At 50.2% G+C, this 17,318-nt stretch overlaps 2 protein-coding genes across 4 annotated transcripts in view; one reads left to right on the top strand and one right to left on the bottom strand.

The window, feature by feature from the left end:
* UBE2F (ubiquitin conjugating enzyme E2 F (putative)) overlaps positions 1–12,053 on the top strand; it is an 84,043-nt gene extending 71,990 nt beyond the window's left edge. Inside the window, exon 9 of one of the 3 annotated variants that reach the window (XM_054069977.1) lies at positions 11,656–12,053. In XM_054069977.1, the coding sequence (XP_053925952.1) occupies positions 11,656–11,706 (51 nt within the window). In that variant the 3' untranslated portion in view covers positions 11,707–12,053. The remainder of the gene's footprint in view (positions 1–11,655) is intronic. The other 2 variants (XM_054069976.1, XM_009570128.2) reach the window with 2 other exon arrangements.
* A 1,237-nt stretch (positions 12,054–13,290) lies between these two features.
* LOC104067393 (RNA-binding protein 44) overlaps positions 13,291–17,318 on the bottom strand; it is a 41,411-nt gene continuing 37,383 nt past the window's right edge. The window contains exon 14 of the mRNA XM_054070562.1: positions 13,291–14,052. Within this exon, the coding sequence (XP_053926537.1) occupies positions 13,797–14,052 (256 nt within the window). The 3' untranslated portion in view covers positions 13,291–13,796. The remainder of the gene's footprint in view (positions 14,053–17,318) is intronic.

The raw sequence follows: 17,318 nt of genomic DNA on the forward strand, positions 1-17,318 counted from the left end.
CAAATGATCTCGTCACTGAAGTGAAAGGATCCACCTCCCTTGACCACCTACCACACCTTTCATTGTACAGCTCAGGATGCTGGTGGTGCTCTTTGGTTATCCTTGATCAGCCTGGTGACCACTGGAACCCCAAGGTCTTTCTTTGAAAGTCAGCCCCCAGCATGTGCTTCACAGGCACAACTCTGCATTTCCCCTGTTGAATGTACTTCATGAGATTCCTCTCTGTTCAGTTCTCCAGCCTGTCAAGGTCCTTCTAAATGGCACCATGCTCATCTGGGGTTTGAGCCACTCCTCCCAGTTTTTATTGTCAGCAACTCTGCATCTTTGTCCAGGTCATTAATGAAGAGATTAAACAGTATGGGCCCCAGTATGAACCCCTTGAGTATTCCAGTAGGACTCTGTGCCACTGATCAAACTCCCCAAGCCCAGCAGTTCCACTGGTTCCATCCACCTCACTGTCCATTTATCTTGTCCATCTGTTTGTCTCCTACAGCTCCACTGAAGCAAACTTTTAGGAATTAACTTGCTTTTCAGTCTTTTTTTTGTAAAGGAATAAGGCTCATGCAATGATGCCATCTTCAATCCCCTTCCTGCATCGCAGCCTCCCCCTCAATCCCTGTAGCTTTTGAACACACGCATATCACATTTGACAGAGAAGCAGAGTCTTTCCATATAGTTCCATAACTATCACAAAAGCCGTCGCAGCAGTAAAGAGAGGATGGTCTGAGTGAGCCACCAGGGAAATGTCCCACGTAAGCTCAGCCGGGACCTGCCCTCGGTGGGCTGTTGTCGGGTACATGTGGGCACACACAGAGCACCAGAGCACATGATGCGCTTTGCCTTTCCCTGGCCTGGTGACGAGGAGACCTGGGTACCACCCAGAAGGGATGCAAGAGGGTGAGGAACTGCAGCTCTTATGGGACAGAGGAGGTGGTGAGGAGCACCGAGGCTAAGCAGTACTGGAGGGGAGGGAGCAGGAATGTTAGTCTGCAGATCAGATTGTGCTGTCTTTGCTCACTGAGTGTGTCTATTAAAGCCCTGGCTTGGTTGTGCTGGATATTCCCAAGATGCATGGGTAAAACTGTGTGGGTTGCAAACACTCTTGCTCATTGAGTGAGGCATTATTCTGGTAAAGAGAACCACCTGCAAACTATTCAGACACTGCAGGGAGTTTCAGGCCTCCATACTGATGCATATTTTTACTTGCATTTGTCTTTTTTCCTCTTCGTATTTAGCCACTTTTGCAGTAATTAGTAATTAGACATTAATTTTTAGGGGATTTTTTCATTTCTCATTCTCAGCCCTGCTGGCTCTTAGTCAAGCAATATGGAGGTATCTGCTATTAATATTGCTTAAGGAGTGATTGAGGGGTCAAGGCTTCAAAGCTGTTACTTCTTTATCTTGCATTATTAATTCTTAACGTTTACACGAAGAGTGGCATCGTAAAACCCAGTGAGAAGCTGTAAAGCATGTTGTACTGCCTGCTCTGCCTGTGTGCTTTCTGCTGTCCTTTTCACAAATGTCTGCACATTTCTTTGGGTTAACTCTTATGGTTCCAATTGGTTTCAGTTCCTCTGTAAACCTGGTTTCTCCTCTGCCTTCATTCTTCCACGTGATCTTGGAATTATTCTGAAGCTAAGTCTTGGCAAGAAATCAGAGTGACAAAGAAGGTTCCTAAGGGCTTGCTGAGGCTGCAGAAGAGAAGGATTTGAGGTGATACAGATGCTTCTATGTACCCATATAAGCAGTAAGAAAATTCTGTTACTGGAAGTTATTAGCGTAAGAAGTGTTTTGTGAAAGGTGATTGCTGCAATTCAGGTCATTGCATGGGGTTCAACAAGGCCAAGTGCCAGGTCCTGCACTTGGGTCACAACAACCCCGTGCAGCACTCCAGGCTTGGAAAGGAGTGTGGCTGGAAAGCTGCCTGGCAGAGAAGGACCTGGGGTTTGGTTGACAGCGGCTGAAAATGAGCCAGCAGTGGTCCAGATGGCCAAGAAGGCCAACAATGTCCTGGCCTGCATCAGAAATGGTGTGGCCAGTAGGACCAAGGAATTGATCCTTCCCCTGTTCTTGGTGTTGGTGAGGCTGCACCTTGAAACCAGTGTTCAGTTTTGGCCCCTCTCTCCAAGAAGGACACTGAAGCCTGGAGCTTGTCTGGAGGAGGGGAAGAGAGCTGGGGAAGGGTTTAGAGCACAAGCTTTACAAGAGTCATCTGAGGGACCTGGGGTTGTTCAACCTGGAGAACAGGAGGCCGAGGGGAGACCTCATTGCTGTCTACAACTCCCTGAAAGAAGGTGGTAGTGAGGTGGGTGCTGGTCTCTTCTCCCAAGTGACAGGCGACAGGACAGAATGAAGTGGCCTCAAGTTGCACCAGGGCAGGTTTGGATTGGGTATCAGGAAAATTTTGTCACTGAAAGGGTTCTTGGGCACTGGCAGAGGCTTCCCAGGGAGGTGGTGGAGTCGCCATCCCTGGAGGGGTTTAAAAGTCGGGCAGACGAGGTGCCCAGGAATCTGGTTTAGTAGTGGACAGGTACAGTTGGTCTCCATAATTTCCAAGGTCTTTTCCAACTTAGTGGTTCTATAATTCTGTGAGGGCTTGCAGCGTCTTTGGCTGTAGTGGCAACCTCACCTTTCTTCTCAGTGCTCCCCTTTGTACTGCAAACACGCAGCAGTTTTCTCCAGCTGGGAGGGACAGCCATCTCCATTCCTGTGACCCATTCTGTGTGCGTTTTCTGCCCCTGTTCTTCCAAGTGTAACATGGAAAGTGCTACCAAGATAGTTCTTGGCCTCCAGGAACTCCTCAGGCTTTTGTTTTGTGACCTGAATCCAAGAATTTAGGATGCAAATCAATATGTTTTCGTCTTGAACTTGTTCAGTGCTGGGCTTTGTCAACAACTTGGTTGATGCAGTTGGCTCTTAGTTCAAGGGAGAGAGCTAACAGAAAGGCTGTTAAGTACTTGTCAAGACAGGGATATCATTAGAGCTGACAAGGGGAGGCATGCCCAGATCTTGCTCGCATTGTTTGCTTTAGGCTGCCTTTGTCAGGCCCTCATTTTTGTCCTTTATTGCATTGTAGAGTATTTGAGTCAGTGTGTTGCTTAAATTAACATAGTCACATCCTTGCTCTGCTGCTTTACTCACCTTTGGACTGGGACCTTTGGACTTTACTCTCTTGGACTGGGATCGGCCTTTGTCTGCTGGCTGGGATGAGGTTTTCCACTTAGCCTCGTTCCCTTGTTTAAATTGATAGCCCTGCAGCAGCCCCTGGCATCCACAAATCTCTATTCTTAATAGGAAGTAGCTGGTTTTGAACATTTTCAGGAGTGCTGTTTTTCATGTCTAACAGTAAAAAACTGTGATGTGATGAAAGCATGAGGGTTTTTTTAGCCTCCTTCAAGCAAAATAAGAAACTCGCATTTATTCCTGGACACAGAATCGAGTATCTATTTCCTGGTTTCTTCTGAAAGCTGTTACAAAACCTTGAAGAATTGTTCTAATTAAATGCACCCATGAAGCGGAGCTGAGGAATTGAAGTGTACGCTCACCTTTGGCCAGGGAAACTTGTCATCGCTGGGTAAGCAAACTCCTTGTCCCTTGTTTGTAATGAATCCCACAGAAATTGTAACTGATCCAGAACGTGCAGCCTCGCTTTCCTGACGTCTGCAGCCACCGCTCAGACGTCAGCTGCTCCACACACCGATTCCACTTCGTGCTGATGGTGGGGATGCGTTTGTGTCGCGATGGTGCCTGAAGACATCAGCAGGGCAAGGGTCAACAACGTGTGCATCATTGTCTTTGCCCTCGATTTGGAGGGATAGGGAAGAAATCAGACTGGGTCCCCAGCTTGTGGACACCACATTTGTCATTTAGGAGTGGAGTGGGTGAGCATCAGAAGGAGCTTCTCAAGGGAGGAAGTTGTTCTGCTGCATAGGAGGTGAACCTTGGCTTTTCAGGCTTTACCACACTGGGAAAGAATTTAGCTCTGAAAGGCTTTCAAGCTTGATGTGCTTTTTTTGGAAGCGGTTTAATTGCTGTTGTGGGGTTTTTATTACTCTCTGAGTACAGCTTAACTGTCTTATTAAGAACAACAGTACCACCCCAGTCCAAACCCATCTTTTCATAAGGATTCACCCTGTGAGTCACTGCATTTATTTATCTCCATGTTTATTGTTGTAAATCCTTCTCTTCCTTTGTACACCCAACCACCCTGCTTGGAGTTTGTTGCTCTCACTGAAACTGTTGCAGCCACATAGAATACATATTTGGATTTTTTTTTTCCAGTAATCTTGCATTTAGAGAATTGCATTGGAGATTTTCTTGCTTTGCCTTCTCACTTTATGTTCCGTGTCCATGTTTCAGCCTTTGAAGCCTTTTCCCAGTGAGTACATTAAACAGCCTGTGCAAATGAGCAACAGCACAGTTGCTAATTGCGCTAACAGATGTAAATAGGAAAAACATTATTTTTCTAATGCTAAGAAGTATTTATAGAAACCATTATCCCTCTTTTCCTAACACTTTGATTATGGATGGGGCCTCTTTGAGGTACAGCAGGGTTGCTGAAGCTTTTGCAGATGGTTTTGACTTGCTGAGGTAACAATGGAAATGTGGAAGAAATGCAGATGCTTTAAAGCATTTGCTCTACGTGCTGTAGGCAAATAAGTGCTCGAAAGGAAAGCTTTTGCTTTGAATTCTTTTGAAATACTTGTTGATTTAAAATGGAAGCAGCGGGGAGGTTGTTGAGTGCAAACACGGAGCCTGACCGCCTTGAGGCAAAGTCCCCCAGGTGCCTCACCTGCCCACTCAGGTTTGTCTGAACATCGTTTGACCTGAGCAGAACCTGACTTGCTAAAACCCTCTCTCCAGACTCAGGCCGCTCCCATTTCCTCTGCACTTGTAATTTAGCCATTAAGATCTCTGATCCCAAGGACATGTCCTCTCTTGGGAATGAGTGGCAGCCTCATGACTGGAACTGCATTTGCAGCCCAGGGGAGGATAATGTCAGTGTAATTGAGATGATTCAGGTAATTTCCTTCAAGGGTGCTCTCTGTAACCCTTTCCAACTACTTTGTCGACAGGACGGGCAGTGTGCCTGGTGCCAGGCTCTGGCTGAGCCTGGGAGTGTTGGAGGAGCAAGGCTGCAGACCCCTGGGAGCAGGCACTGAGTTACCAGGCATCTCCGTGCTCCCTGCTTTAACTCCCGGGAGCTTTCCTTTGTTTCCAGCAACCTGGGAGAAATCATAAATGGTGATAAGCAAGTTGGTTGATAAGCAAATCAGGGACCACATACAGCTTCCTCAAAGTGGGAGGAGGAGGAGTAGGCACTGATCTCCTCTCTGGTGACCAGTGACAGGACCTGAGGGAAAAGCAGGAAGATGTGCCAGGGAGGGTTAGGTTGGACATGGATGTCTGGAGGACTCACAAAAGCTGCTCTGTGAGCCAAAGGGCAGATGAGGCAAAAGTGTTGGGACCTGCGTCCCATTTGATCCAGGGAATGGTTTTCTTTGGGAAGCTGCTTTGCCATCTTCACCTGGCTCCAATCCTCTCCTTTGCACAAATGGGATTTAGATGTAGTTATCCCTGGATAGCCCAGTAGTTTTCACACCCTGCATCCTAATCCATAGCGCTTTCCTCTCTCTGTAATATCAGAGAGTGTTTTTTTTCCCTTTTATCTTTGCTGCATTGGCAAGGAACAGAAGGTTTGCATTTCCATGAGGGAAGAGGATCCTACTTCAGATCAGAGAAGCTCAAACAAATGGATGTACTTCTTCACACTCAGCGTGCTAATGCCTTGCTCTGCCTTTGCAACACAACTTCAACTTCTCCCCACAGCAGTGTCAAAAAAAAGGTCCAAAACTTTGTTTCTTTTTCTCTACTTTTGTTCCAAATAGCTTTAGTGAAAAACAGCAGTGGTGGGTTTGGCGTTTGTTTTTTTTCCCTGCATTAAAAATTCCACCATTTTTCTCCTTTAGGACACGGCTACCGCAGGGATTTACTAAACCATTTTCATTTTGCAAAATCAGAATGGCTTGATGTGTAGAAATGCTGTAGAAAACATGGGCCGTGTTCCGACTGGGATGGGAGCCACTGGCAGATGCCCGCGTACAGGGTTTTTCCCCCTGAATCTACTCTTTCTTCATAGAACTAAAACATAATTACAGACTTGGGAGGGGCGAAATGGTTGAGAGCAGCCCAGAAGAGAAGGACTTGGGCTGCTGGGGGATGAGGAGCTCAACGTGAACTGTCACCATGTGCTTCAGCCCAGGACGCCGACCGTGTCCTGGGCCGCATCAAAAGCAGCGAGGCCAGAAGGGTGAGGGAGGGGATTCTGCCCCTCTGCTGTGGTGTGAGACCTCATCTGGAGCCCTGTGTCCAGTTCTGATATCCTCAGTGTAAGAAGGATGTGGGACTGTTGGAATAGGTCCAGAGGAGGCCACAGAGGAGATGATCCAAGGGCTGAAGCACCTCTGCTATGAGGACAGGCTGAGAGAGTTGGGGTTGTTCAGCCCGGAGAAGAGAAGGCTCCAGGGAGACCTTAGAGCAGCTTCCAGTACTGAAAGGGGCTCCAGGAAAGCTGGGGAGGGGCTTTTTACAAGGGCCTGGAGTGACAGAACAAGAGGGAATAGCTTTAAATTGGAAGGAGGAAAATTTAGATTAGACATTAGAAATTCTTCCCTGTGAGGGTGGGGAGACCCTGGCCCAGGTTGCCCAGAGCAGTGGTGGCTGCCCCATCCCTGGAGGTGTTCCAGGCCAGGTTGGATGGGGCTTGGAGCCCCTGATCCAGTGGGAGGCGTCCCTGCCCATGGCAGGGGGATGGAACTGGATGGGCTTTGAAGTCCCTTCCAACCCAAACCATTCTGTGATTCTGTGATGTGGAAAATCTTTCAGATGGCGCAGAGACTGAGCTAAATAAAACAACGACAGGGAAAGAATAGCACGGCAGGAAGGTGAATTGGAAAATCACCTTATGCTGGAGATCTTTGTATTCCTCAGAGATTTCATTCAGCTCAGTTTTTAAATAGGAGAGGGCGTGTGGAGGCTGGTGGGCGTGAATCCTTATTATTTCCTGCTGGATGGAAACGAAAGAAAAGGTCGCTTTTAATATAATTCATAGGGCTAATGGGTAAATCTACCTGGTTATTACTTCCTCCTCCCAAATCTTTGGCTGGAGATGAGTAATCAGCTGATTTTTCCTTGGCTCCCACTGTTCTGAAGACCCCTTTACTGAACACTTTGAAGTAAGACCATAGGTCAGATCTTGGCCAAAATTGTTTGGAACTTAACTTCAGTGGTAAACTTTGGATTAGAATTTTGTTTAAGTAGAGCTTCTTAGAATTATTATTATGCAAACAATTTGTTTTCTTTAACACAGGGGAGGGAAGGGCAGGAGGCCTCACAAAAATTGAGTATTTTTGTGATCTTTTGTTGTCTCCATTTGATTATTACAGGACTTAAATCTAAACAGCGCGGAGGTAGCTCAGAGATTGTCCCTGTGCCTGGGTGGCTTCAGTCATGATTGAGGGGCAGATGTGATACCCCACGTGTTTTCCTGCAGGTTCTGGCCAGTGTGGCCTTTGGACTTGTGAGCACAGCCCCAGAGAGCGGGGAACAATCTGTGGCCTCCGACATGTATGAGGGCACAAACTGTATCAGCGTTGTGAGCAGGAGAAACTTTGCCAAATACTGCAGTGTGTGAAGGGGTGCAGGGAGAGTTCCCCCTCGTCCTATCCCTGCACTCCCTGATCAAGAGCCCCTCCCCAGCTTTCCTGGAACCCCTTTTAGTGCTGGAAACTGCTCTAAGGTATCTCTGGAGCCTTCTCTTCTCCAGGCTGAACAATCCTGACTCTCTCAGCTTGTCCACATATGGGAGGTGCTCCAGCCCTTGGATCATCTTCTTTGTCTTCCACTGGACTCACTCTAACAGGTCCGTGTCCTCCCTGTGCTGAGGACTCCAGAACTGAATGTAGGACTCCAGGTGGGGCCTCACAAGAGTAGAGGGGCAGAATCTTCTCCCTCTCCCTGCTGCTCTCACTGCTTTGGATGCAGCCTAGGACATGTGTGGCTTTCTGGGCTGGAAGCACACACTGCCGGCTCACGTTGATCTTCTCATCCCCAGCACCCCAAGCCCTTCTCTTCAGGGCTGTTCTCATCCCATTCTCCACCCAGCCTGTAGTTGTGCTGGCGACTGCCCTGACCCAGGTGCAGGACCTTCACTTGGCCGTGTTGAATTTTGAGGTGGGTATATTAAGGATAATGAGCTAAATCTGCTTTGTTTGAGGTGGTTTCATTGTGGATTCTTACACATGCATTTGTTTTAGATAAATTAAAAAATTAATTCCTGAGATAGTTTCCATTCCAGCTTCTCCAGACCTCCCTGGTAGCTCTCTCGGAGACGTCTTGTGTTTGCTTTGGATAACTGAGCAGAGCTTTCTTTTTCGAATTAAAAGCTTAATAAGAAGTTCATAAGTATAAATTGTTGAAAGAAGAAAGCCTCCTCTCATAGAGCTGCCAAATTGAGTCAACCCTTGACTTCCAGAAGGGTGCCCAGATCTTAACGTGTGTGCTTCAAGGTGTCTGTACAAAGCAGGGATTCTGTTCTGGGGTCTTGTGGGGCTGTTCTCCTTTTGTTTCCGTAATCACCTCCATGTCCTCTCCCAAGTGCTCCTCAGAGGTACAGAACTTGTGATAAATCACCACTCTGGCCAGGTACAGGGGTTCTTGGCGCCTTCAGTGTCAAACAGCTTCTAGGAAGAACTTGTTGTAGTCTGGTGTATTTTTAACCTCATTGCAGCGTGGCACGTTTGTAAGACAAGCGTCAGGGAAAGGGGTTAGTGGTGAACTTGGCAGCGTGAGACTCCACCTGGAGCCCTGTGTCCAGTTCTGGAATCCCCAGCATAAGGGGCACATGGAACTGTTGGAACAGGACCAGAGGAGGCCACAAAGGTGATGCGAGGGCTGGAGCACCTCTGGTATCAGGACAGTTGGGGAGAGTTGGGGCTGTTCAGCCTGGAGAAGAGAAGGCTCTGAGGAGACCTTAGACCAGGTGGAACTGGATGGGCTTTGAGGTCCCTTTCAGCCCAAACCACTCTATGATTTTTAAAGATCTTTTCCAACATAAACGATTCTGCAACTCTGAATTGTTCTGGTCTCACATCAGTCAGTATGGTTTTGTTATCTAAAGCTAATTAGATTTTTGCTTTTTAACGATTCATTAATGCAAATCATTGCACAGACGTCACCAGTCAGCACGATGAGTCCAAGTGAAAACCACAAAACCAATTAAGTTGTTTGTAATCGATGTCTTTAGTCAGAGTTCTTACTTAAAAATCTGTATCTATATATTTCTTTGCTTTAGAGATATTTGTTAAACTTCTTTGTATAAACAAAATTTCTTTCTTTAAGTACAAAGATGCCTCAGAGGGCAGTTATGGGATGTGTGTTTTAACTTCATGGTCTGTGCTGGAACCTGGTTTTCAGCTGATGATGATATGAAACACATCGTGGTTTATTTTCCACGCTCTTCATCCACTGGCAGAGTTTGAATTTCCCTTCGATTGATTGTTCCCATATGGTTTCACCAAACGAGACGGTGCTTTGGTCAGCATTACTCACACAGCAAACGCTTCCCACAGGGCTCACGTGTCGCTCTCCTCTCCCGCTCTCCTCCCCGCAGCTCCGGCTGCGCTGCTTTGGGGCTGCTCCAGAACTGCATAAATTCTCCTGGTTCCGATGGTTTCTTCTCTTTGAGAGCTGCGCTGGTTCTTGCTTATCCTGGATGAGGAGTGGGATAGGATGGGGTGGGAGTCCGTGCTGCAGCCTGGTGAGGGCGGTGAGGCCCTTGCTCCTCACTGAGCTGCATCCGGAGCATGTCCGCCTCTTAGGACGCAGCAGGAGCTGGAAGAGGCCCTGCTCTGCTGTTTTGGAGTGTACTTAAGGTTATGATGAAGCGTTTTTATTTGTTTCCTGTTTACAGATGATCATCAGGTACCTTTTCTTCCTTTAAAAGGTGTGGGGAATGTGTTTGTTGAATCGTATCATCTGATGCTTGTGCTGTCCACCCTGTTCCTGTGCTGTGTGATGGGATGGCCGTTGCTGAGGGCTTCCTGGCATTGTCTGAGCTTCAATTTCCTGTCCTGTTTGCGATGCCAGCACCCAGTTTGGGTGCCTGAATCCTTTGTGCAGAGGGGATCTGTCTCCTGGCAGAGTAGCCGGCACAGAACCCTCTGCCCTAAGCCAGGCAAGCTGGGTGAAAGTGTTGATCTGCCTGAGGGTGGGGAGGCTCTACAGAGGCATCGGGACAGGCTGGATCCATGGGCTGAGGCCAGTGGGATGAGGTTCAACAAGGCCAAGTGCCGGGTCCTGCACTTGGGGCACAGCAACCCCATGCAGTGCTGTGGGTTGAGGAAGAGAGGCTGGAAAGCTGTCTGGAGGAGAGGGACCTGGAGGTGCTGGTTGGCAGTGGCTGAACATGAGCCGGCAGTGGCCCCGGTGGCCAAGAGGGTCAGTGGCAACCTGGCCTGGATCAGACACAGTGTGTCCGGCAGGGCAGGGCAGGGATTGTACCCCTGCTGTCAGCACTGGTGAGACCGCACCTCGAATCCTGGGTTCAGTTTTGGCCCCTCACTCCAAGAAGGACATTGAGGGGCTGCAGCGTGTCCAGAGAAGGGGAATGGAGCTGGGGAAGGGGCTCAAGTTGCACCAGGGCAGGTTCAGATTGGACATAAGGAAAAGTTTTTTCACTGAAAGGGTTCTCAGGCCCTGGCAGAGGCTGCCCAGGGAGGTGGGGGAGTCCCCATTCCTGGAGGGGTTTAAAAGATGGGCAGACGAGGGGCTCAGGGATCTGGTTTAGTAGTGGACATGTATGGTTGGACTCAGTGATCTCAGAGGTCTCTTCCTACCAAACAATTCTATGATTCTGTGGTATTTTAACAGACTCGAGGTACCTGGAGACGATTCTTGTGTGAGGCAGCTCACAATCTGGGAACCACTCTAACAAAAAGCACGCTGGGGTTGCTCTCGCTCGCATTGTGCTTTGTTAAGATGAACTGTCTGATTTGTGTGCTTTTCCAGGGATGCAGGTTTTCTGTGGGGGGCTGGAGGTGTGGGTGCCTTCCTTCTGAACCCCCTAACAGGCGAGCAGCGTGGATGAGGAATGTTTAATTCGCCAGGCTGTAACAAATGCCAAAAAAAAAAGGCAATGATTGACATAGCTTAATTAGCGGTGGCTGCCATATTGTAGCAGGGAGGCCAGGGCGAGCATTTGGGACAGAGCTGCCTCGGGGTGCGCCGCTCCCTGCCCTAACCTTGCCTTTTCCATCCGAAAATTCCCATTCCTTCTCTGGAACCACGGCCAAGTCTTTGCCGCGTGGCTGGAGCCGCCAGCCCTGCTCCCCTCTGGCTCCATTGACAGTGTCTCTTTGCCCCACATTGAGACGTGGCAGTGGCAAACTATTTGTTCAGTTCCGTCCCCAGTGGAGCGCAGGCGTCTGCTCACGAGGGCTCCCAGGGTCGCCTCAATTCTCGTGCGCCGCGTCAGAAACGTGCACTGAGTCTCAGGGGGCCTTTCCCCTGATGGAGATTTGACCCCACTGCAACCCCAGACCTACGCGAGTCCCTTCCTGACTCGCTCGAGGTAACTCTGGCTCTGCTTTCCTCTAGGAGGACTTTCGGAATAAAGTTGAAGATTACATTAAGCGCTACGCGAGATGATGAAGGGAGATGGCTGGCAGGACCATGGCTTCTGCGCTAGAGTCGTCCTTAACTTCAACACCACCACCACCAGCCCGGATTGTACCAGCCCTGTGTCCATGTCGTACTGAAGAAGAAACCCAACCTCATAACTTGTCCATGTTAAAAGGAGAGTTCAGCAAAAAATACAGCCAGAAATTGTCTGTTGGTTGAAAAAGTTGTTTGCTTACTTTTAAAATGTTTACTCTTCGGAACTGTACTGTATAGCCTGGTGGTGAGACGTGCTCGGGAACGGAAAAGAAATCACTCTCGGAATTGTAATTACACTTCTTTTTAAACTCTTGCCTAGTTTGGAGGGGGAAAGGGGGGGGAAAAACAAACCCAAATGGCAAAGGTGGCACGTGTTTGGAACGCTTGGAGTTGGCAATAAAATGGTCTCCTGTGAACCGAATCACCATACTGTCATCTTTGATGAGCAGAAACAACGCAAGCTTTGTCCAAGAGTCGTTCAGCCGAGGCGTAGGGCTTGCCAGATCGCAGGCGCTAAATGGAATTCTGCTGCTGGCGTTGGAATTTGGGATGATATTCAATCTAAGTACGCTTTGGCACACGGAGGGAGTTCTTACGTCGTTGTTTTCAGCTCCAGTTTGGGCTGCAGTGTTTCTTTGTTTCTATTTGCTGTGTGAAGTAGTTGAAAGGAATGCAGGATGATTTGTAACTTACGTAATTGTGCGGTATTAGTAAAATGATCTCTATTTTATACATCTATTTCTGTGAAAATGTAAGGAAAGAGAGACTTTTTTTCCTTCTAAGAAATCCGCCTCTGGCTTTCTGAGCCGGATGAGGGGAGGGAGCATCAGCCGCTGTTGGATCTGCTGAGAGTAAATTCAAGGCCTGTTACCCCGCTGCGTTCTCCAAACTCCTGAGCGGGAAGGGGATGGACAGTAACACAGCTGAGCGTCACAGCGCTCTGCGCCCACTGTTAAACCCTCGTGCGGTTTGGTGATTGGAAAGGGACGCTGTGCTTGCCTCGGCTGTGAACGGCTCTTCTCAAACACATGGTCTGTGCAGGTGGAGATCTTTCAGACAAGCAGCAGGAACCTCGGGAACTGCTTTGGAGCGGATGCAGTGAGGAGTCTGCGTCCCACCATGTGCCTGAGCTCCCGGCTGCTCACCCACTGACACAGACTGTCAGCAGCAGCGTCGCTTAGAGCCCAGAATGCATTCCACATCCCGCAGAGATGGAACGGAACCGATTCAACCCAACAGAAGAAGGAGGTTGAACTGTTGGAATACTGCCCCTCCTGGACCCTCGAGGCCCCCAGCGTCCCCCAGGACTGCCCGTGCCAGCCCAAAGGCTGCCTGGGAGTGGGGGTCAGCACCACCAGCGGGACTTCAGGGCAGCTGTAGGGCCCTCGATCCGCCCACACCCCACAGAGGGGCCAAGCGCTGAGGACTTGCGCCAGAGACCAGCACCTGGTTTATTGATTTATTTGTTTAGGTAGGAGTAGCACCTTATTCCCGTGTCCCGGGGCACTGCCACAGCCATCACTGGTACCCCCACCAGCTCCCCCCACCACCTTCCACCTCTTGCCCATGCAGAATCCGCCCCACACAGGCCTTGGCCAAGGGAAAAGGCACCTTTCCTGGTGGGAAATAAAGGGACAAAAAGAAAAGTCCTTGACGGTTTCATCACCTGGCGCTGTACCCAGACCCCCGCCGCCTCGTGGCTGCGCCCACTGGCATCTCCCAACACCGTGAGGCCAACAGAATTTCACACACACACCACACACCCTTTTCCTTTTTTTCCCCCCCCCCCTTTTTTTCTTGGAAAATTTTCCTCTTTTGGCACATCACACCGGGGGTGCCGTGATGGAAGCAGCTGGGCACGGCTGAGCAGAGCCATGGTGATGCCGATGCCCGGGGTAAGCCGTGCTTCCCGCTCTCAGGGCAGCCACACCGGCATCCCAGTTTGCCACACGACCAAGTCTTAAATGATGTATTTATTTGGAAACCGTCTCTGCCCTGGAGTTCCGGGATGCTCCTCTGTCAGGGTCTTCCCAAAATCCCAGGGTGGGGGACCCCCATCCCGCTCCGGCAGCGCCGCGTCCTTACACGATGCCCTCACTGCGTTTGCTCCTCCACACCACCAGCGCAGTCATCAGCAGTGTGACGAGGACGGGCAGCAGGATGAAGGGGCAGAGGACGCTGTTGGGGGGATCATGAAGTGCTCGGCCAGAGGAAGAGCAGTTCCTGAAGTATTGCTTGTGCACAGCCACGAAGAACTCGTCCACCAGGCGGTTGGGCCAGTAGCAGTCGAGCCTCTCGGCGATCAGCACGGTGCAGTTTGTCAGCTCCCCGTAAGTGCTGCAACAGAGAGAGAGAGGGGCACCGTGGTGGCACCAGGAGCAGCACCAGCCGTGAGCCACACCAGTCCCTGGGAAACGTAAAACATTGTATATTTACCCTTAGAGAACCACAGAATGGTTTGGGTTGGAAGGGATCTCAAAGTCCATACAGATCCATCCTCCAGCCATGGATCAGGTTGCTCCAAGCCCCATCCAACCTGGCCTTGGACACTTCCAGGGATGGGGCAGCCACGCCTTCTCTGGCCAGGGCCTCCTCACCCCCCAGCATGAAAAATTTCTTCCTAATGTCTCATCTCATTAGTCTCCCTTCCAATTTAAAGCCATTCCCCCTTGTTCTGTCACTCCAGGCCCTTGTAAAAATCCCTTCTCCAGCTTTCCTGGAGCCCCTTTCAGTGCTGGAAGCTGCTCTAAGGTCTCCCTGGAGCCTTCTCTTCTCCAGGCTGAACAACCTCAACTCCCTCAGCCTGTCCTCATAGCAGAGCTGCTCCAGTCCTCAGATCATTTTCGTGGCCTCCTCTGGACCCATTCCAACAGTTCCATATCCTTCCTATGTTGGGGATTCCAAATCAGGGGACACGGCTCCACATAAGGTCTCACGGGAGCAGAGGGGCAAAATCCCCTCCCTTGCTCTGCTGCCACGCTGCTTTGGATGCAGCCCAGGACATGGCCTCAAATCCCACCTGCTTTAAAATTGCCCATGAGCAAAAAAAAATAAGTAGATTTAATTCCCCCCCATCCCAATGACTCACAGCGAATCCTGGAGAAGCAGCACGGACCAGAACCCGACTGGTCAATTAAAAAAATTGCCTCGGGCAAGAAGTATTCCCTAAGCAGCTGCCCAGCTCTGTGCCGCAGCCTCGGTGTCTCCTCAGCGGTGTTTTGCTGTGCCCAATGGCCACGGCAGCACCAAAAGGAGGCCCTGTGGAGCCCAGTGATTTAATTAACAGGGCACCTGGAGCTGCTAAAAGCAGCTTCTGCTCAGCATCTCGGTGTGCATGATTACTGTTTCCTGCTCATTAGCATCCTCGGCTGATGACAGGAGCTGAAGCATCTTCAAGAACCACAGGGAAAGGGTCAAGTGAAATGCGAATAAAAACTGGTTTTAAGACTGAAGGGGGCAGCTGGCGCAGCCCTTCCCCGGCTCAGCCCTTGAGCTCGCGCTGATGAAGAGATGCTCCCATCATCGGACATGATGCCGTATGAGCAACCAAAGCACAAAGGTATCAGCAAATGGAAGGATTAATTGGGATTATACTTTGTACCCATGCAGCAGAGCTCAGGCAGCTCCATGTGCAGCGGCTGCAGAGAGGATGGACTCGAGGCGAGGAGCCACACTGGCTGTGGGTCTACAACCAGGTGTGGAAGGAGATCCCTCCATCCTGACAGAGGGTCTGCAGCTGTCGCTCAAGACACCCTAAATCTCTTGTCCCTTTTATTTTCATGTCCTCCGTCTTTGTTACAGCCTCCCTGCTCTGGGTGGAATCGTGCCCTTGGCAGGAGGCCCACAGGGAGCAAGCAGGAGGGACCTAGAGGGAGAAGGAAGCATCTGCAGCAGCAGCGAGAAGCGCAGAGGTGAATCCTGAGCTCCTGGCCAAGGGAAAGCGAGTCTGCTCATCTAGAGAAGATTCCTGCCCTTCACACAAAGCGCTGCCTGACTGTCACAGGCTGAGGGAGACCCAACTAACCCCAAAGCTGAACTCTGCACTGCAGCTGAGTGCTTCCATGTCCGCCACTCGCTCTCCTAAATACGCTTGGCCATCCAGAGACACGTGCCAACAGCCACTGACCGAGTCCATCCCCAGCAGCAGTGCAGTCCTGAGCTGCTGCGTCTCATGGTGGTTGGAGAGAGGCTCCTCTGAGACTCCCATCCATCCTCTGCCCTCGGGTGCAGAGCACCAGGACATGTGGCACGGAGAAGCTTCAGGTGCTCCTGGAGAAAGGGATCTGTTTGCTGGGGTACAGATAAACCAGACTGGTCAGACCCAGGCTGCTGCTTGCGATGCCCTGTCAGAAGGGATCAAGATCCCACCAGAGAGCAGCAGTGTTGACGCCCGGGGCTGAGTGCTCTTCCCTACCACAGCCGTGGTGAATCCCCCTGCGTCTCCAAAGCAGCATCTGGTTCTCTTTCCGCCTTATTACGTTAGTACCATGCCAGCATGGTCCCACTGGGGAATTCGGTTTGCGCTGATGGCGAAACCCCTTGCAGGGGTTGTTTTGCTGCCCAGGACGACTGCTCTGCCCTCCTTGCCACCCTGCAGGCCAGCCTGGGAGGGCAACCTCCCCCTGCCATGCTCAGCCAGGCAGAGCTAAGCAAAGCTCCGGAGCTGCAGGGATGATCATGCTACTTCTGCTGTCCACAAAGTGTAACCCGCAGTCACAGAGTGAAAACTTTCTTTGGAGAGAAGTTAGAAGTCCAGCTTATGGCCTTCCAACACCCCTCCAGCTCCTTTGCAAGCCTCCAGCTCCCTAAACACAGACCTCCCAAAACGAAGCCTCCAGAGATAATGTCATTGCAAGCAGGACAAAGGCATCGGGAAATCTCAGTTACCCATGTCCCACGCTATGGAGGATCACAGCCTAAGTGGGGATCCTGCTGCTGCTGAAAAACAATGCAGTGTCAGTGACCAAGGCAGCTGCAGAATTGGAGCCTGCCCTGAAAAGCATAGCTTTCATTAGTTCGAAATATTTTCTTCCCTACTTAATGTGAACCACAATTAAAACTGTTTTCCTCATCACCATGGAAATGGGTTGAGTTTCAGGGATGCTGCGGCAGGAGGAGGCCGAGCAGCACGGGGACCATATGGGGACAAACACCCATGGTCAGCACGGGGCTGGGCCGCTGGTGGGAAGCAATCACGGGCTGATTTATGGTTTGATGGGATCCAAATGCTTACGTCATTGTGAAGCCTCAGCAATGCCTCTGGTTTTTTTACCACTGCAAATGAGATTGGAGTATGATCTGCTATTGGTCCCCAGCACCTTGGTGTGGATGCTGTGACACTACGGATACTGGCTGGGGTTCACAGCTCTCCCTTTTGCCATAAGTATCTTGATTTTTCCTACCTTCCCACATCCCTTGCTTCAGGAGGGAAGAAAATCCCACCACAGCGCAAGGCTTTCCTTTCGCTTTGTTAATTAAAATAAGCTCAGCAAGGCTGAGCTAAAGGGGCATCCAAGAGGGACCTGGCAACCCAGGGTTAAATAAGTAGATAATGAGATAAGAAGATCATAAAATGGTTTGGGTTGGAAGAGACCTCAAAGCCC

The sequence above is a fragment of the Cuculus canorus genome, chromosome 6, assembly GCF_017976375.1.
Source record: "Cuculus canorus isolate bCucCan1 chromosome 6, bCucCan1.pri, whole genome shotgun sequence".
Lineage (NCBI taxonomy): Eukaryota > Metazoa > Chordata > Aves > Cuculiformes > Cuculidae > Cuculus > Cuculus canorus.